Source organism: Camponotus vicinus, unplaced genomic scaffold (genome assembly GCF_025532165.1).
Source record: "Camponotus vicinus isolate PSW18456_S1 unplaced genomic scaffold, iyCamVici1.0 SCAF_14, whole genome shotgun sequence".
NCBI classification, from domain to species: domain Eukaryota; kingdom Metazoa; phylum Arthropoda; class Insecta; order Hymenoptera; family Formicidae; genus Camponotus; species Camponotus vicinus.
In genome coordinates this window covers 7,045,437-7,064,927 of record NW_028141950.1, presented here as the reverse complement: position 1 = coordinate 7,064,927, position 19,491 = coordinate 7,045,437, and the positions used below count along the sequence as shown (strand labels likewise).

General features: G+C 29.0%; 1 protein-coding gene and 2 pseudogenes across 1 annotated transcript; 1 reads left to right on the top strand and 2 right to left on the bottom strand.

The window, feature by feature from the left end:
• Window positions 1-1,497: 1,497 nt before the first annotated feature.
• LOC145965274 (lipase 3-like) lies at window positions 1,498-17,722 on the bottom strand (annotated as a pseudogene).
• LOC145965319 (lipase 3-like) lies at window positions 10,753-11,755 on the top strand. Its single transcript, XM_083088774.1, has 3 exons — window positions 10,753-10,859; window positions 11,012-11,239; window positions 11,320-11,755. Exons 1-3 carry the CDS (start codon window positions 10,818-10,820, stop codon window positions 11,494-11,496), a joined length of 447 nt encoding a protein of 148 aa, XP_082944900.1. The 5' UTR covers window positions 10,753-10,817; the 3' UTR covers window positions 11,497-11,755.
• LOC145965579 (lipase 1 pseudogene) lies at window positions 14,133-14,914 on the bottom strand (annotated as a pseudogene).
• Window positions 17,723-19,491: the final 1,769 nt, after the last annotated feature.

Genomic DNA, 19,491 nt, shown 5'->3' with positions numbered 1-19,491 from the left:
ATAACTCCCGTTTCGAAAGAGAGAGAGCTACCAGCCCCAAAACAAAATAGAGTCGGTCGAAATAACGTTCGTTAATCGATCGCTGTCGAAATCGACTTAAATTCTAATATTATTGCCTACACCTTTATAGAGTGTTTCCAAACTTATGGAGGGTACTGTATGTATGTATGTATATGTATATGTATGTACATATGTATATATAGTTTAAAATTAATTTGAAATTAATAAAAATTAGTTTTTATTTTGTCTATAGAAACGTGAAAAATACATTTCCTTAACTATAGTTTTAAAAGCGTTTCTATAGGAACGTTTCTTATTAATGCTTTACGGTTAAAAAATATTGGATACGTTTAAGAAACGTATATAAAACGAACGTGTGCTACCTGGGTTTATCATACATGACAAGAATATAATATTTAATAAATTATTTGTAAATTTATTATAAGTAAACATTACTTTAAAAAATCAAAGCAATATAATTTATAATATTAATATTATTAGAAATTTATATAATAATATTATTAGCAATATTAGTATATACATTAAAAATTTTACATATATGTAGTTTCAATTTGTATAATTTTGATATCTGTGTAAGACATTAAATGTGTTAAGCTGCTGAGACGTGTAAATCAAGAACAAACACTTCTTTATAACACGTCCCAAACGTTGAATAAAGAAGTGTGTTATTTTTTCATACGTTTCCATACATATTCTCATTATAACATGTAAGATTCGTATAAAATTAATACATTACACAATTATATGTACTTAAATAACATGTATAAACGTGTTTTCTGGAAATTACACAAATGAAATGAGTTACATTAACACATTGAGATTTGCAGTGTTATAAAGATACATTTATCGTTTTGAGAATTACATAGAGATTTTAATGTTTTTCGATTAAATCCAGTTAATTCAAGATATTCTCTTGCACTTGGATCGAGTGTAATAACATTTGCCAGCACTGAATCGGAATGACCGCAAAATGACACTAAATACATATGTACGATCGCGATCAATCTCATAGCATCGATCGATAGAGTGATTTAATAAAAAATTTAAAAAATGAACGATGTAAGAATTTTGCGACGTATTATCCAAGAAAATAAGTATAAAAGTAAAAGTGAAATAAATACTACTGCGAGTAATAGTTAATTATTTAATGTTATAACAAATCTTTATTTTATTGGCGATTTTCTTTTATTAGCTATAAAGTGAAGAGAGAAAAAATAGTATCGTCTTAGCCATATAATCACAACGCATTTCGGAAAATGTATATTGCAGAAGGTAAATTACCAAAATTGCAATATAAAACAATAAAACTAACAGCAAGTACGTTACAATATAATATATATAATATATAAATTTATATATATATATATATATATATATATATATATATATGATATTGTATCGTTTACTGCAAATTAAAAAAAAATCAAGAAGATTAATAATTTTTATTCCAAACGGTTAGAAAGTACATAAAAAAAAATTACTGAAGTATTATGTATCGTATAATTCGGAATATGTGTACACTGCAATCGCAAAAATAAAATCAAATGGTACAAACACCAGAATGAATATAATATTGAACATCTAAAAAAACCCACAACATAGGTCTAATAATCTTATATAAGACAAGACAGATGAAAAATAACTGGAAATTAGATGTTTTTAAATTAGTTGTTCCATCTGCAAGTTATAAAAACAATGTTGCTCCCGAATCTATAAACGCTTAATAAACATTTTTGGATATTGTAAATAATACTAAGATATTATAAGTTTACGTTTCATTAAATGAACGATTACAATCATCAATATTACTGAAGATCTAGCGTGTAACATTTATCTTTAATTTTAATTGTTGACAATATTATTTTACTGATGTAACGTTGTTTGGATTTTCTCTTCTCATAATCTTGAGAATCCTGTCGTATACGAGTTTTGACGCATCTTTAGCTCACATAAAATCCATGTGATTGAATTTAGACCACGGCAGTTCGTACATGTCCACTACATTGGGCAGTAAATGGTATAATCTTTTCACATCCTTGAAGAAATATTTTTGTGAGTTATTGTATGCGATTTCTTTTCAATTACCTTTCCAATTAAGTAATTTAAAATTCGATTTATATACAATCAAGTGATTCCTTCCTATATACATTTCCATTATTTAAATAAATACCTATTTTCCATTGCTTACCTCTGTCTGGACTATCCAGTCATTATTCCCGTAAAACAACGCGATTGGTACTGTGATATTCGATAAATTGTAATTTGGTGGGTCCATAGAATTGTAGATCAACAGATTTTTCACGCGACCGTAATCGTATTTGCGAAACTTGTCCGATACAATTATTTGGCCGTAATGCAGTAGCGTTTTAGCCGAGGCGCTGGTTGGGAAATGATTCAAGATGACAGGCAGTAGAGTCTAACAATAAGTAACAAAACAATAATGATATATATATAAAGTTCCACCTGAAGTGATCGTGAAATCATCACGGAATACGATATTCATAGATTCGATCGGAGTAGTAGTTCAACAGCAAATTATTGTTACTTACATACTTATATTATTACTTACATTGTTAAACTGTTCGCGATCATCACCCCAGATCATAAACATGAAATTGGAGCAGATCTCTCCGAGATTAATATTCTGGTCGCAGATGTTTTTCAAAAGAAATCTCATAAAGTCGCTTTGGAAGAGTTCATCGTGGAAGAACAATCGCATCACTATCTGTAATTGAAAATCATTTAATCGTTATGTAATTTAATTGTAATTCTTCTTTGTTCGAGAGTTTTAACGATTTTGAAAATGAATTAATAAATTTTTAACAAATTTTTTTAACAACTTAAGTTAATCTTAATAAAAGCTTCAAGAGATATTTTAATTTTAACTCGTCGAAGGTATCTTCTTCTAAAATTGAAACCAAAAATTGAATATGTATAGTAAACAAACATGAAAAAAGATGTAAATTTGTAAAGTTTAGAATTAAAATTTTTGAAAATTTTGTTAGAAAAGAATCTATTGCATTTCTAATTTATTATATATTGTAAGACAAAATATAATTGTGAAATGCAATAGATTCTTTTTTTACAAAATTTCTGATGATTTTAATACTTTTTTTTTTATTTTGCCAGGAATTTGTTGTCATTCTATTGGTAGAATAAGAATTGAAAAATAGTACATTAAGTCAAAAACGTATAAAAAAACATAAGCTGTAAATGAGCATCAATCAATCACAGTCTAGTATTTATATGAATCGATTATTAGATTTAAGTAGCTAATCAGAAAATGTCAGTTTAATTATTACTAACATTATATTGCTTTCTTTTTTAAGTGCCATAACATTTACTTCCAATGCCGTTAACATTATTTTTTCTAATTCAGATAACAGTTTACAAACTTTATCTGACAAAAGTATAAAAATGTGCTTTATTTTTTGATATTATTTAAACTATTATTACGTGATAATACATTATATATCTTTTAACAGTATCATCATTATATTACTTTACCTCTATCTCATTCATAAATGAGGTCAGGTATCGTATCGGACTCTTCATGTGATTTATAAAGACTCCTGGCGCGAGACTGATCATCATTTGCACCATTTGAGCGACTTTTGGACGCTCTGACGCCATTATGAAAAAACTAGTTGTGCCCATAGAATGACCAATATATGTGTGTAATGGTTGGGATCTCATATTCATGATAAATGTAATCATTGCGGGGAAATCATAGATGCCCATTTCGTGAAAGCTAATGAAAAATTCATTCGATATGTCATAAAATATATAAATATGTACACGATCACACATACATGTATAGAGAAAATAAATATATTACATACATATGTATATGATATATAAGATATTCTGTAAAAGCAGAAATTAAAATTTTGCACAAAGAATGACTTAAATCAAAACTCAAGAAAAATAGCAAATGTATTGGCTATAAAATAAGAGGTGATATATCTTGAAAACAATGCATTTTCGAAAATATAAATAATTAAATATATATAAATATATATATATATATATATATATATATATAATAAGTTAAACTTTTCCTTGCGTTAAATTAAACAATTATTGCAAAAATTATTATTATTTTATTTTTATAATACCATTACTCCTGTTTTATACTAGTATTTTATTTTATATTATTTTATACCTGAAATTCCAAAATGTCGAATTCAAAGGAGATAGGGAAATATGCGCCTTCGAGTATGTATTACCTCGAAAATTGCCCAACCAAACATCGTATCCCTGATCCGCTAATAAGTAAGCTGAAATAAAAAAATATTGTATGTGCATTTATCATATTACTTACATTTTCATGTATCATATTATACAGGGTGTCCGATTCCTGAGTGACCAAACAAAAACTAGTGGTAGATTGGATCGAATTGAGATGAAAAGTTCTCTACTATTTTGCAAAATTCGCAATAATTATTAAGAAATAAGCAAAAATGTTTCGGCGCATGAGAAGCGATCTGTCTACCGCTTCTTATACTCTGAGACATTTTTGCCTACAACTTAATAATTATTGCGATTTTTGCAATATGGTAAAGGACTTTTCTTTTCAGTTTGACCCAATCTATCACCACTTTTCGTTTGATCACTTAATAATCACACACTACAAGCGGTTTACCGCTTCCCATGTACCGAGACATTTTTGTTTATTTTTTAATAATTATTGCGAATTTTGCAAAATGGTAGAGGACTTTTCTTCTCAGTTTGACCCAATCTACTACTACTTTTTGTTTGGTCACTCAGGAATCGGACACCCTGTATATACAGGGTGTTATAAAAGTCTGGAAACGGTCAAATATCTCGCAAACGAAACGTTTCTGAGAAAAATGTTTCCAACCAAAGTTGTAGGATTTCAAAAGATCTATTTACTGGTGCTATGAGTTTAACCTTGGGTGGCGTCGCCAAGGTCAGAGCAAGGTCACCTAGAATTTTTTGAATGGGACCTCCTATTTTTTATTACTTATTCTTGTAGCTTATCTCGATAGCTTTCCAAAACACTATAGTAAAGTATTTCTTCATTGAGTACTTTTCGAGTTATGAGGCTTGAAATAATTTCTTAATTTTATATAAACCATAAAATATCTAGTAAAATATTCATTTTTCGATTATCTAACCTAAATCAATTGGTGTAAAGAAAACATACAGTTGTTTTTAAGAGAAAATATGGAATTGTTAATTGCAAATTACATATTTTTTCTTAAAAACAACTATGTTTTTCTTTACACTAATTGATTACTCTCATTATTTTCTACATAAAAGTATTAAGGTAAGATAATCGAAAAATGTTTTAATACTTTATTAGATAGAATATTTTATTAGATATTTTATGGTTTATATAAAATTAAGAAATTATTTCAAGCCTCATAACTCAAAAAATACTCAATGAAGAAATACTTTATTATAGTGTTTTGGAAAGCTCTCGAGATGAGCTACAAGAATAAGTAATAAAAAATAGGGGGTCCCATTCAAAAAATTCTAGGTGACCTTGCTCTGACCTTGGCAACGCCACCCAAGATTAAACTCATAGCGCCGGTAAACAGATCTTTTGAAATCCTACAACTTTGGTTCGAAACATTTTTCTTAGAAACGTTTCGTTTTCGAGATATTTGACCGTTTCCAGACTTTTCTAACACCCTGTGTATAATACGAACTTTCAAACTTTTGGCATTTTTACGATAGAAACGAAATTAGTGATATGATAACGGTTTTGTGATACATATTTGAATTTAAAAATTGATTGACGATCATACCCAATGCTTTGCCTTTGCCAAGAACAACCCAGTCAGCGGAGCTGCATAAAAAACCATGCTGCAGCAGCACGGGTAAAGAATCGTTGCCACCTGGGATACGATGTAACGTCAAGAGATAGCCATCCTCCGTCATTATAACGTGAGCTTCCGCGGGATAACCCGCTTTTCTTATCATCTCCGGCTGAAAAAAGACTGTGTAAGAAAGAGGAAAAACTGATCTGAACTTGAAATAAATTTGAGCAACGAAAAATGCGTAATATATTTATTTTCATAGGCATAGCCATGCAGACATACATATTTCACGTTATTTTACATTTTAAAATAAAGATAGAAAAGAAATTTAATGTTAATTGAGCAGTATTAATAATTAAATATTAAATCAACTCTTTAAAAGCGACAAAAATATATAAAAATACTCTCCTATGTATCTTTAAAGAGTATAATAAATAATTTTGCGCAGCTATGCGATTTTCGTTTTGAATAAGAGAACGCGGCAAGAAACATCAGATTATTTTTTATCACTTTCAACAACATTGAAGAAATTAATCGAAACGTTAAAGATTTTAATCCTCGTTTCTGTGAATGAAAACTTTCATTTACCGTGTCGAGAATGGCATCAGGATTGAATTCGATGTTCGACTGGTTCCAATTAGTCCATATTATTCTCCTAATGAGCATACTTATCTCAGAGATCACATTTATCGGGGCCGCACTAAGATGATTACAAAACGACAGCAAATACATGAACCCGATCAATTTCATTTTATTAATGAATGATTCAATAAGCAGTGAAAGGAAACGGATAATTCGAGAGTTTTTCCGAGTATCGAGATATATATCGTTGAAAATTAAGCGTTACACACGAAAGCGTTATGGATACTACTGCGCAACATAGATACTAACTGCTTTTAACACGCTGCGTACTATCAAATTAGAATGCATCGTTATTTACGACTATTTTTTAGCAGCTGAAAAAGAAGAATTAGAAAATGATATTAAAAGATATTAAAAAATATTGTATTATTAATCATACAAGCAAGACATTTCCAAAAATAAAAATACGAATCAAAAATTAAATCGAAAATGGCACATAAGTGCCACAGCGCGATAGTTGGAGCATAGGGAAGAAACTACACTTCCTCCTTTTTTTTATTAGTTTATTATAAGACTCAAATTACAATAATAAAAGGCGAACGTTCGTTGCTGTTCAAAAAAATTTTCTTTATTTGGATTGTGAAAATCGAAAAGTTCTAATGCGCATGTTATAAGCATTGAACAAGAATTAATCTTGCAAACTTGTTTCTAAATCACTTCTAGTCATTATGGAAGCAGATAATGTACAAGTTACGCAAGGGCCCGTTATCCTTTATCAAGTTTATTATGGAAGAATGTCACATGTCTATTTCTTTATATAATAACGGTCTGCTTGATATTTATCACCTTCGTCGTATGGAATAAAGTTGTTATTTATTTTATGGAATCGATTCATGGCCCGATACGCGATATTCAAGTATATATTTGTTATACCGGTTTATTGCGCAAGCCTATTTATCATATCGCGAAATTTTAATTACTTGAGATTCCTTATAGATCAATTATATTATATGCGTATGCATGATTCTGATATCTCGATTACTGGTAAAATCGCGTTACTTAATTTTTCTTTACATTTTTTACCGCTTAAGTATGAAAAGAAAAATGGTAGATTTACTTAGAACCGCTCACGACTTTTACAATTAATTTTCTGCAATTTTTTATTTTCTCTAACAAAGTGTTCTACTGGGAGGATCAGCCTTTACTCAACGAATTTATTGGTAATATTTGACATGAAATACGAATGTGCATAATAAAAAAACCAACATTTTAATGTTAAGTATTTTGTCTTCCTATTTCACCTTTTTCTGTATTTTTAACTTAAAGGGGGACATTAAATTATTCATGATTGATCGACAATTACATTTGGACGAGCAATAATTTATTATTCATAGATGAAAATTGTGGCAATGCTGTTAAATATTTTTGTACAGTAACAGTTTGTCAGCAGTTTCGCGATACATATCGTCAGCATACAATATATTAAACGTATTCCATTGACAACTTAAAACTTGTTGTATTCCCTATTTTTATTATGCTTCTTCGTAAATTGTTATTTTTGTTATAATATCATTTTCTCAGCAAATATAAATGTTACGCACAACGGTATAAAGGTACCAAACATTTTCATTTTATAAGAAATATTTTTTTGTTTTTATTTTATTGTTATTATTTTTTTATTTTTATTTCTTTATTTTCGCAATAAAGGATTACGTACTCTTGAAACAAAAAAAATACAAATATCCTTAAAAATAAAGCACGATTCATTTATTAATGAAATTGATATTCTTGTATTCATTTTCATGTAAAAAATAATAATAAACACTTTGATATTTTGTTAGATAATGATAGAGTCGATGTCTCAAACCACTAAAAATGTTTCACTTTTCGTGAAATTTATACGAATACCGCAATCTCATAAATGCATCTCAAGAAAAAACACGTATATCCCGACAAAAACAGTTACGTCACATCCTCGTCGAATCCACGTATTTTACGTGGCTTACATGGATGCAGATTTATCCACGAATTATCTACGTGGATACAACTTTCTTTTTTCATTATTACATCGAAGTACTTTATTCTCGAAATATCAATGTAGATTTCATGTGGATATTTCTATTGAAATTATGATTAATCATTCAACGACTCGGTAATATTGTAATGTTAAAAGATATTTTATTAAAATTTTTCAATTGTAATTTTGTATCTGAAATATTTCAGAAATATACCTGCATCATATTTTTTATAATTATATTATAATATTATAATATTTATATTTTATATAATATTGTATTTGCAATATTTCTGAAATCTTTCAGAAAGATAAAAAAGTTTGCTAAAAAAATGATTATATCTGTATGTTTCTAAATATGTAATAGTACATATGTATATAGAATATGCTTCCTCGCTTTGCGGCGCTGCATCAAATTAGCTAACTCGTATTCAACTTTTCGTAATAAAGTGTATATAAAGAACTGATACTAACACGGTCCGAAGTTTATTTTTTCTTTTAAGGACCGTCTACGATGGAAGTAATATTGGTGGAGTGGACGGTGGAGTAAGGCGTAAGCGAATGGTTCTTTTCCATTTCGCATTACTCCTAGTCTTACGCTTTACTCCACCGTCCACTCCACCGATATTATTTTCATTGTAGAAGGTCCTTTAGTCAGTTTAATTTAATAAACTGATTTAATTTAAAATAATTTGTTTAATAATCTGGATCGCTTGTTGGGATTCAGAATATGGAACAGATTATTTGAAATTAAACGGATAAATGGGAGATAGCTTATTTATTGCGTATATTAAAAATAAAATATAAATAAAAATAAAATTATTCTTATGGCTGAGTGTATTTATATACTTTTATAAATGTCCAAGATATTCACTTATCAAAAATGAAAAAAGTAATATGTCTCGAAAGTTCATGAAATTTTCACATAGATTCCACGTAGATTCTAGTACCGTTTTTGAGCGGATTATCCACTCGAATATCCACGTGGATTCAACGATATTAGTCTACGTGGTAATAACGTGGATTTCACGTACTGTTTTTGTCGGAATAGAAAACTTGGTTTACGTTACTTTGTCAAGTTCCTGAATTATAATTATGATTTTGCAATGGCAATTCTATGGAGACCAAAATAGTTAATAACAATTTTAGCTCCAGAGCTTTTCAACCTATCTGATATATATATATATATATATATATATATATATATATATATCTTATATACAGGGTGTATCTGAAATGATGCACTAAACTTTAGGAGCATATTCTAGAGGACTTTTTTTCCTATGAACATGGGTCCGCAAATGAACCCCCCTCCGAGCTAGAGGCCCCTAAAGTTTGGGGAAAAAATTAAAAATTGGCTGTATTTCAGAAAAGAAAAAAAAGGTTTTGACGTTACCTATCACCCTCTCTTGAGAGATAAATAAATTTGCGTTGCGGGTGTTTGGTCAATTTCACACATTTTCGAATTTTAGCTCGGAGGGGGGTTCATTTGCGGACCCATGTTCATAAGAAAAAAAAAGTCTTATTTTGACCTCTAGAATACGTTCCTAAAGTTTAGTGCATCATTTCAGATACACCTTGTATATAATTTATTATCATGTATACCTGAAGAAATTGAAAAACAACATAAAAAATAGAGTACATTTTATTTTTTTTTGTTACAAATAAAGTTTGTAAACTATTATCTAAAGAAGAAAAAATAATGTTAACAACATTAGAAATAAATACGGCATATAAGAAAATGTAAGTTATGTAACGTTAGTAGTAACGAAATCAATATTTCTGATTAGCTATTTAAATCTAAAATTCGATTCATATTAATACTTGTACTATATCATATGCTTATTGTTTACACTGCTTATGTTTTTTATATATTATTGGCTTAATGTATTATTTGTCAATTTTTGTTCTATCGATAGAATAAAAGAAATTTCTTGCAAAATAGAAAAAGAAGATTTGTCCCACAATGAAATATAAATGAGAAATGCAATGGATCCCTTTTTACAAATTTCCGAAAAAATTAATTCTAAACATTCAAAAACTTACGTCTGTTTTCATGCTTCATATCCTATTTGTTTATGCCGTATATATTGAATTTATGATTCCAATTTTAACAAGATATTCTTCAATGATTTAAAATTAAAATTGGAGCAATTCTCGAAGCTTTTATAAATTAATGTAATATGTTGAAAAAACTAGATAAAAATTTCCTAATTTATTCTTAAAGTTATATCGTTAAAACTTTAATAAAGAAAAATTAAAAGTAAATTACATCACGATTAAGAGATTTTCAATTGCAGATAGTGATGCAATTGTTTTTCCACGGTGAATTTCTCCAGAGCGATTTTGTGAGATTTTTTTTGAAAAATATTTGCGAACAAAACATCGCCGGAAAGATCTGCTACAATATAATGTCTATGTTATGGGGTGATAATCGGGAACAATTTAATTACGTGAGTACATAATTTCGCGAATATCGCGATCGAAGTATAATTCCATCCAAGCTTCGATTATCATATTTTAAATTGCTCGACTATAGATTGTTGTAGATTTAACTTAACATATATCTTTGTATATATCTTTATTATTCTCTATTTATTCTTAGACCTTGCAACGCATCATCTTAAGTGACTTCCTGGACGGCTTCTCGGTTAAGGCAATAGAACACTATCTTCAAGAAATCCATTCGGGCAAGTTTCGCAAATATGATTACGGTCGCGCGAGAAATCTGTTGATATATAATTCGGCTGAACCTCCGAACTACGATCTGGCAAATATCACGGTACCTATCGCATTATTCTACGGCTCTGGCGATTTGCTAGTTAATATCGTCGTAAGTAATACGTAACAGAGATTTATAGAGTTAATTGTGAAGCTGACAAAATCAATAATTGACAAAAGTATTTCTTCAAGGATGTGAAAAGATTGTACCGCATACTTCCCAATGTAGTGGATATATACGAAGTGCCGTGTCCCAAATTCAATCATCTGGATTTTATATGGGCTAAGGATGCGCCCAAACTTGTGTATGAGAGAGCATTCAAGCTTATGAAGAATAAAAATTTAAGCAATGTTATATCGATAGGATAATATTATATAGACAATTTAAATAAATGATAAATATTTCACACTAAATCTTGATTAATATTAATGCGAATGATGACAATCAGAATCGTTCAGTTTGCTGAAACGTACACAGAGAGAAATATTTCTTTGGATTTAACAAATTTTGCTGAAGTCAAATAAATTTAATTATTGGAATAGTCCAACCAAACTAATATTCGATTTAACAAATACGATTGTTTGACTTTCAAATAACGTATATGTTTATTTTAAATAAAATTTTATCTTGAACAATTTTACTTTTTCTTTAACTTTAACCTTTAACAATTATATTAACCCACACAGCATCATGCCGTCTAAAAGTTTTTTTCTGTCTGATTTCAAATAATCTGTTTAATATTCTAAATCCCAACAAGGAATCCAGATTATTAAATAAATTATTTAAAATTCAGTTTGAAATTAAACTGATAAACAGTGATACGTCAGAAGAAGAAGGATGGAGGAAAGAGGATGCTCAACGTGCACATGATCAGAGAACCTGCATGTGAGTAGCATTCTCTTTCTCGCACTCGATATTATCGTCGATTAATTCCGTTGGAAAATTATCACGCACGGTAATCTTATTTAGTTCGCGGTAGTCAATACATAATCGATGGCCGCCGTCCTTTTTCCTCGCCAGTACAATTGGACTTGCATAGGGGGAGCAACTCGGCCGAATAACCGCTCTTTCTAAGAGGTCGTCGGTAGGCTCTTCCACGGAAAAGAGAGCGATCTCACGAAAGTATCGCTTAAATAGATCGATCGGGAAGGATCTCCCTACTACAAATTGTCGGACCAATTGTTACCGCTAGCTAAATTCTATCGCTCTGATTAGTCGCAGTCTCGGTGGTAGGGATCAAATTCGACACATTACGGTTTTGACTTTCGAGGAGATAACTCCCGTTTCGAAAGAGAGAGAGCTACCAGCCCCAAAACAAAATAGAGTCGGTCGAAATAACGTTCGTTAATCGATCGCTGTCGAAATCGACTTAAATTCTAATATTATTGCCTACACCTTTATAGAGTGTTTCCAAACTTATGGAGGGTACTGTATGTATGTATGTATATGTATATGTATGTACATATGTATATATAGTTTAAAATTAATTTGAAATTAATAAAAATTAGTTTTTATTTTGTCTATAGAAACGTGAAAAATACATTTCCTTAACTATAGTTTTAAAAGCGTTTCTATAGGAACGTTTCTTATTAATGCTTTACGGTTAAAAAATATTGGATACGTTTAAGAAACGTATATAAAACGACCGTGTGCTACCTGGGTTTATCATACATGACAAGAATATAATATTTAATAAATTATTTGTAAATTTATTATAAGTAAACATTACTTTAAAAAATCAAAGCAATATAATTTATAATATTAATATTATTAGAAATTTATATAATAATATTATTAGCAATATTAGTATATACATTAAAAATTTTACATATATGTAGTTTCAATTTGTATAATTTTGATATCTGTGTAAGACATTAAATGTGTTAAGCTGCTGAGACGTGTAAATCAAGAACAAACACTTCTTTATAACACGTCCCAAACGTTGAATAAAGAAGTGTGTTATTTTTTCATACGTTTCCATACATATTCTCATTATAACATGTAAGATTCGTATAAAATTAATACATTACACAATTATATGTACTTAAATAACATGTATAAACGTGTTTTCTGGAAATTACACAAATGAAATGAGTTACATTAACACATTGAGATTTGCAGTGTTATAAAGATACATTTATCGTTTTGAGAATTACATAGAGATTTTAATGTTTTTCGATTAAATCCAGTTAATTCAAGATATTCTCTTGCACTTGGATCGAGTGTAATAACATTTGCCAGCACTGAATCGGAATGACCGCAAAATGACACTAAATACATATGTACGATCGCGATCAATCTCATAGCATCGATCGATAGAGTGATTTAATAAAAAATTTAAAAAATGAACGATGTAAGAATTTTGCGACGTATTATCCAAGAAAATAAGTATAAAAGTAAAAGTGAAATAAATACTACTGCGAGTAATAGTTAATTATTTAATGTTATAACAAATCTTTATTTTATTGGCGATTTTCTTTTATTAGCTATAAAGTGAAGAAAGAAAAAATTATATCATCTTAGCCATATAATCATAACGCATTTCGGAAAATGTATATTGTAGAAGGTAAATTACCGAAATTGCAATATAGAACAATAAAGCTAACAGCAGTAGTTACAATATATATAATATATAAATTTATATATATATATATATATATATAATATTGTATCGTTTACTGCAAATTAAAAAAAAAACAAGAAGATTAATTATAATTATTTTTATTACAAACGGTTAGAAAGTACATAAAAAAAAATTACTGAAGTCTTGTGTATTGCATAATTCGGAAAATGTGTATACTGAAATCGCAAAAATAAAATCAAATGATACAAACACCAGAATGAATATAATATTGAACATCTAAAAAAACCACAACATAGGCCTAATAATCATATATAAGACAAGACAGATGAAAAATAACTGGAAATTAAATATTTTTAAATTAGTTGTTCCATCTGCAAGTTATAAAAACAATGTTGCTCCCAAATCTTTAAACGTTTAATAAACATTTTTGGATATTGTAAATAATACTAAGATATTATAAGTTTACGTTTCATTAAATGAACAATTACAATCATCAATATTACTGAAGATCTAGCGCGTAACATTTATCTTTAATTTTGATTGTTGACAATATTATTCTACTGATGTAACGCTCTTTGGATTATCGCTTCCCATGATCTTGAGAATCCTGTCGTATACGAGTTTTGACGCATCTTTTGCCCATATAAAATCCAGGTGATTGAATTTAGACCACGGTACTTCGTACATATCCACTACATTGGCCAGTAAATGGTATAATCTTTTCACATCCTTGAAGAAATATTTTTGTGAGTTATTGTATGCAATTTCTTTTCAATTACCTTTCCAATTAAGTAATTTAAGATTCGGTTTATATACGTTCAAGTGATTCCTTGCTCTATATACATTTCCATTATTTAAATAAATACTTATTTTCCATTGTGCTTACCTCTGTGCTGATTAACCAGTCATTATCGGCATAAAACAACGCGACTGATACTGTAATATTCGATAAATCGTAATTCGGTGGGTCCATAGAATTATAGATCAACAGATTTTTCACGCGACCGTAATCGTATTTGCGAAACTTCCCCGATTCAAATATTTCGGCGTAATGCAGTAGCGTTTTAGCCGAGACGCTGTTCGGGAAATGATTCAAGATGACAGGCTGTAGAGTCTAACAATAAATAGAAAACAATAATGATATATATATAAAGTTCCACCTGAAGTGTGATCTTGAAATCATCACGGAATACGGTATTCATAGATTCGATCGGAGTTGTAGTTCAACAGCAAATTATTGTTACTTACATACTTATATTATTACTTACATTGTTAAACTGTTCGCGATCATCACCCCAGATCATAAACATGAAATTGAAGCAGATCTCTCCGAGACTAATATTCTGGTCGCAGATGTTTTTCAAGAGAAATCTCACAAAGTCGCTTTGGAAGAATTCATCGTGGAAGAACAATCGCATCACTATCTGTAATTGAAAATCTCTTAATCGTTATGTAATTTAATTGTAATTCTTCTTTATTCGAGAGTTTTAACGATTTTGAAAATGAATTAATAAATTTTTAACAAATTTTTTTAACAACTTAAGTTAATCTTAATAGAAGCTTCAAAAGATATTTTAATTTTAACTCGTCGAAGGTATCTTCTTCTAAAATTGAAACCAAAAATTGAATATGTACAGTAAACAAATATGAAAAAGGATGTAAATTTGTAAAGTTTAGAATTAAAATTTTCGAAAATTTTGCAAAAAGGGAATCAATTGCATTTCTAATTTATTATATATTGTAAGACAAAGAAATATAATTGTGAAATGCAATAGATTCTTTTTTTACAAAATTTTTGATGATTTTAATACTTTTTTTTTATTTTGCCAGGAATTTGTTTCATTCTGATTGGTAGAATAAGAATTGAAAAATAGTACATTAAGTCAAAAACGTATAAAAAGACATAAGCTGTAAATGAGCATCAATCAATCACAGTCTAGTATTTATATGAATCGATTATTAGATTTAAGTAGCTAATCAGTAATGTCAGTTTGATTATTACTAACATTATATTGCTTTTTTTTTTTAAGTGCCATAACATTTACTTCCAATGCCGTTTATTATTTTTTCTAATTCAGATAATAACAGTTTACAAACTTTATCTGACAAAAGTATAAAATTATGCTTTATTTTTTGATATTATTTAAACTATTATATATTATTATTACGTGATAATACATTATATATCTTTTAACAGTATCATCATTATATTACTTTACCTCAATCTCACTTATAAATGGGTTCAAGTATCGTACCGGACTCTTCATGTGGTTTATAAGAACTGCTGGCGCAAGACCGATCATCATTTGCACCATTTGAGCGATTTTCGGACGCTCTGATGCCATTATAAAAAAACTAGTTGTGCCCATAGAATGACCAATATATGTGTGCAATGGTTGGGATCTCATATTCGTGATAAATGTAATCATCGCGGGTAAATCATAGATGCCCATTTCGTGAAAGCTAATGAAAAATTCATTCGATATGTCATAAAATATATAAATATGTACACGATCACACATACATGTATAGACAAAATAAATATATTACATACATATGTATATGATATGTAAGGTATTCTGTAAAAGTAGAAATTAAAATTTTGCACAAAGAATGACTTAAATCAAAACTCAAGAAAAATAGCAAATGTATTGGCTATATAATAAGAGGTGAGATATCTTGAAAACAATGCATTTTTGAAAATATAAGTAAATGAAAAAAAAATAAATGAATATATATATATATATATATATATATATATATATATAATAAGTTAAACTATTCCTTGCGTTAAATTAAAACAAATATTATTATTTTATTTTTATAATACCATTACTCCTATTTTATACTAGTATTTTATTTTATATTATTTTATACCTGAAATTCCAAAATGTCGAATTCAAAGGAGATAGGGAAATATGTGCCTTCGAGTATGTATTACCTCGAAAATTGCCCAACCAAACATCGTATCTCCGATCCGCTAATAAGTAAGCTAAAATAAAAAAATATTGTATGTGTATTTATCATATTACTTACATTTTCATGTATCATATTATATATATATATATATATATATATATATATATATATATAATACGAACTTTCAAATTTTGTGGCATTTTTACGATAGAAACGAAGTTAGTGATATGATAACGGTTTTGTGATACATATTTGAATTTAAAAATTGATTGACGATCATACCCAATGCTTTGCCTTTGCCAAGAACAACCCAGTCAGCGGAGCTGCATAAAAGACCATGCTGCAGCAGCACGGGTAAAGAATCGTTGCCACCTGGGATACGATGTAACGTCAAGAGATAGCCATCCTCCGTTATTACAACGTGAGATTCCGCAGGATAACCCGCTTTTCTTATCATCTCCGGCTGAAAAAAGATTGTGTAAGAAAGAGGAAAAACTGATGTGAACTGGAAATAAATTTGAGAAACACGAAATGCATAATATATTTATTTTTGTAGGAATAGGCATGCAAACATACATATTTCGCGTTATTTTGAAATGAAAAAAAGAAAAGAAATTTAATGTTAAGTGAGCAATATTAATAATTAAATATTAAATCAACTTTTCAAAAGCAACAAAAATATTATTCTATGTATTTTTAAAGACTATGATATAGTATTATTTTGCGGACATATGCGATTTTCGTTTTGAATAAGAGAACGCGGCCAGTAACAGCAAATCACTTTCTATCACTTTCAACAACATTGAAGAAATTAATCGAAACAATAAAGATTTTAATCCTCGTTTCGATGAATGAAAACTTTCATTTACCGTGTCGAGAATGGAATCAGGATTGAATTCGATGTTGGACTGATTCCAATTAGTCCATATTATTCTCCTAATGAGCATACTTATGTCAGAGGTCACATTTATCGGAGCCGCACTTAGATGACTACGAAACGACAGCAAGTACACGAACCCGATCAATTTCATTTCAATGAATGATTCAATAAACAGTGAAAGAAAACGGATAATTCGAGAGTTTTTTGGAGCATCGAGATATATGTCGTTGAAAATTAAGCAGAACATGCGAAAGCGATATAGGTACTACTGCGCGACATAGATACTAACTGCTTTTTATGCTGCGTACCATCATATTGGAATGAATCGTCATTGTATTTATGATTACCATTTTTATCAGCTGGAAAAAAAGAAGAAGAAAAAGATATTATTGTATTATTATACGAGCACATCATACGGGCACAAAGGCGTTTGGAGAAAAATATAAATTTATATATAAGCGGTTTTCCTTGTCCTCAAAATGTGTACGTATAGAATGGCCAAATGATAAAGACGGAAGAGTAATAAAATGAATAAAATTAAATTATAAAATAAATGTAAAATTAACATAAAATTAAATTATATGATAAAGATTTATTGCAATCTAACAGGAGATATATCGTGAATCAGAATAGAAAGAGCTCCGATCCGATTTTGTAGAGAGGACTCGTCCCTTTCGGTCTTCTTCTAAATAGAAATTCTTCCGAGAAAATTGCCGTGATAGAAAAAGTAGTCCCGTCATATATAAATGCAAAATGGATCTTCTTGTTCCCGAATATCGAGCCAATTAACTCGTTACATGTTCGATTACTACTATTATTTTTCGTTACTACGTCGATGGGGATAATATTTTGCATACTTTTATCCTGATTTTCGGGAAAACGACATTTGTTTCGAAGCGGAAAAAAGGAGTTCCAAACTCAAAACAGGAAGAGTCGAATGGTTGATACATCGCTCTCTCCTATTACAGGCAACATTTCATATTTAAATTTAAATGTTATAGCTTATGTATACAAGATAAACTGCCAAATTTATAGCATGAGGTAAAAAACGCTTATACATATATGAGAAATAAATTACTTTTAATCCTTGAATTCAACTTTTATCTATTGTTCGAGAAATTTGTTGCGAGTTCTTATCTCACTTTCTATCTGTTTTATTGCAATTTTCGAAAACTTCTGCCAAAATCAAATATATATGTACATTTACATCAAAAATATATTGTATATGTATATATTCTATATAAGATTACATATACACTTACTCGATTATATTCGAACTATTTTTCCCACAACAAATTCGAATAATTCGTGTTACTGTTGCCATAATTATACAAAGGTCAATCGGTATGCATATGTGTGATAAATCGCAAAAAAATAAGTTTAAGAATTATATAAATTCATTTAACTTTTCGTCTAAATTTCAGTTTTGAATTAAAAAGCGGAAATCGTTATCAAGCATTTCTTGATAGCATTCAAAGAAAACAAAGAGAAATAAAAATTTTAGTTCTCATTTCAATGAGTTATAAAGATATACTTACCGTTTCGAGAATTACATAGAGATTTTAATATTTTTCGATCAAATCCAGTTAATTCAAGATATTCTCTTGCACTTGACTCGAGTGTAATAACATTTACCAGCGCTGAATCGGAATTACCGCAAAATGTCACTAAATACATATACACGATCAATCTCATAGCATCGATCGATAGAGTGATTCAATAAAAATTTAAAAAATGAACGATGTAAGAATTTTGTGACGTATTATCGAAGAAAATAAGTATAAAAGTAAAAGTGAAAGATAAATACGACAGCGAGTAATAGTTAATTATTTAATGTTATAACAAATCTCTATTTAATTAACGATTTTCTTTTATTAGTTATGAAGGAAAGAAATAAATAATATTATCGTCTTATTAGTCATACAATCATAACGTATTTCGGAAAATGCATATTGTAGAAGGTAAATTGCCGAAATTGCA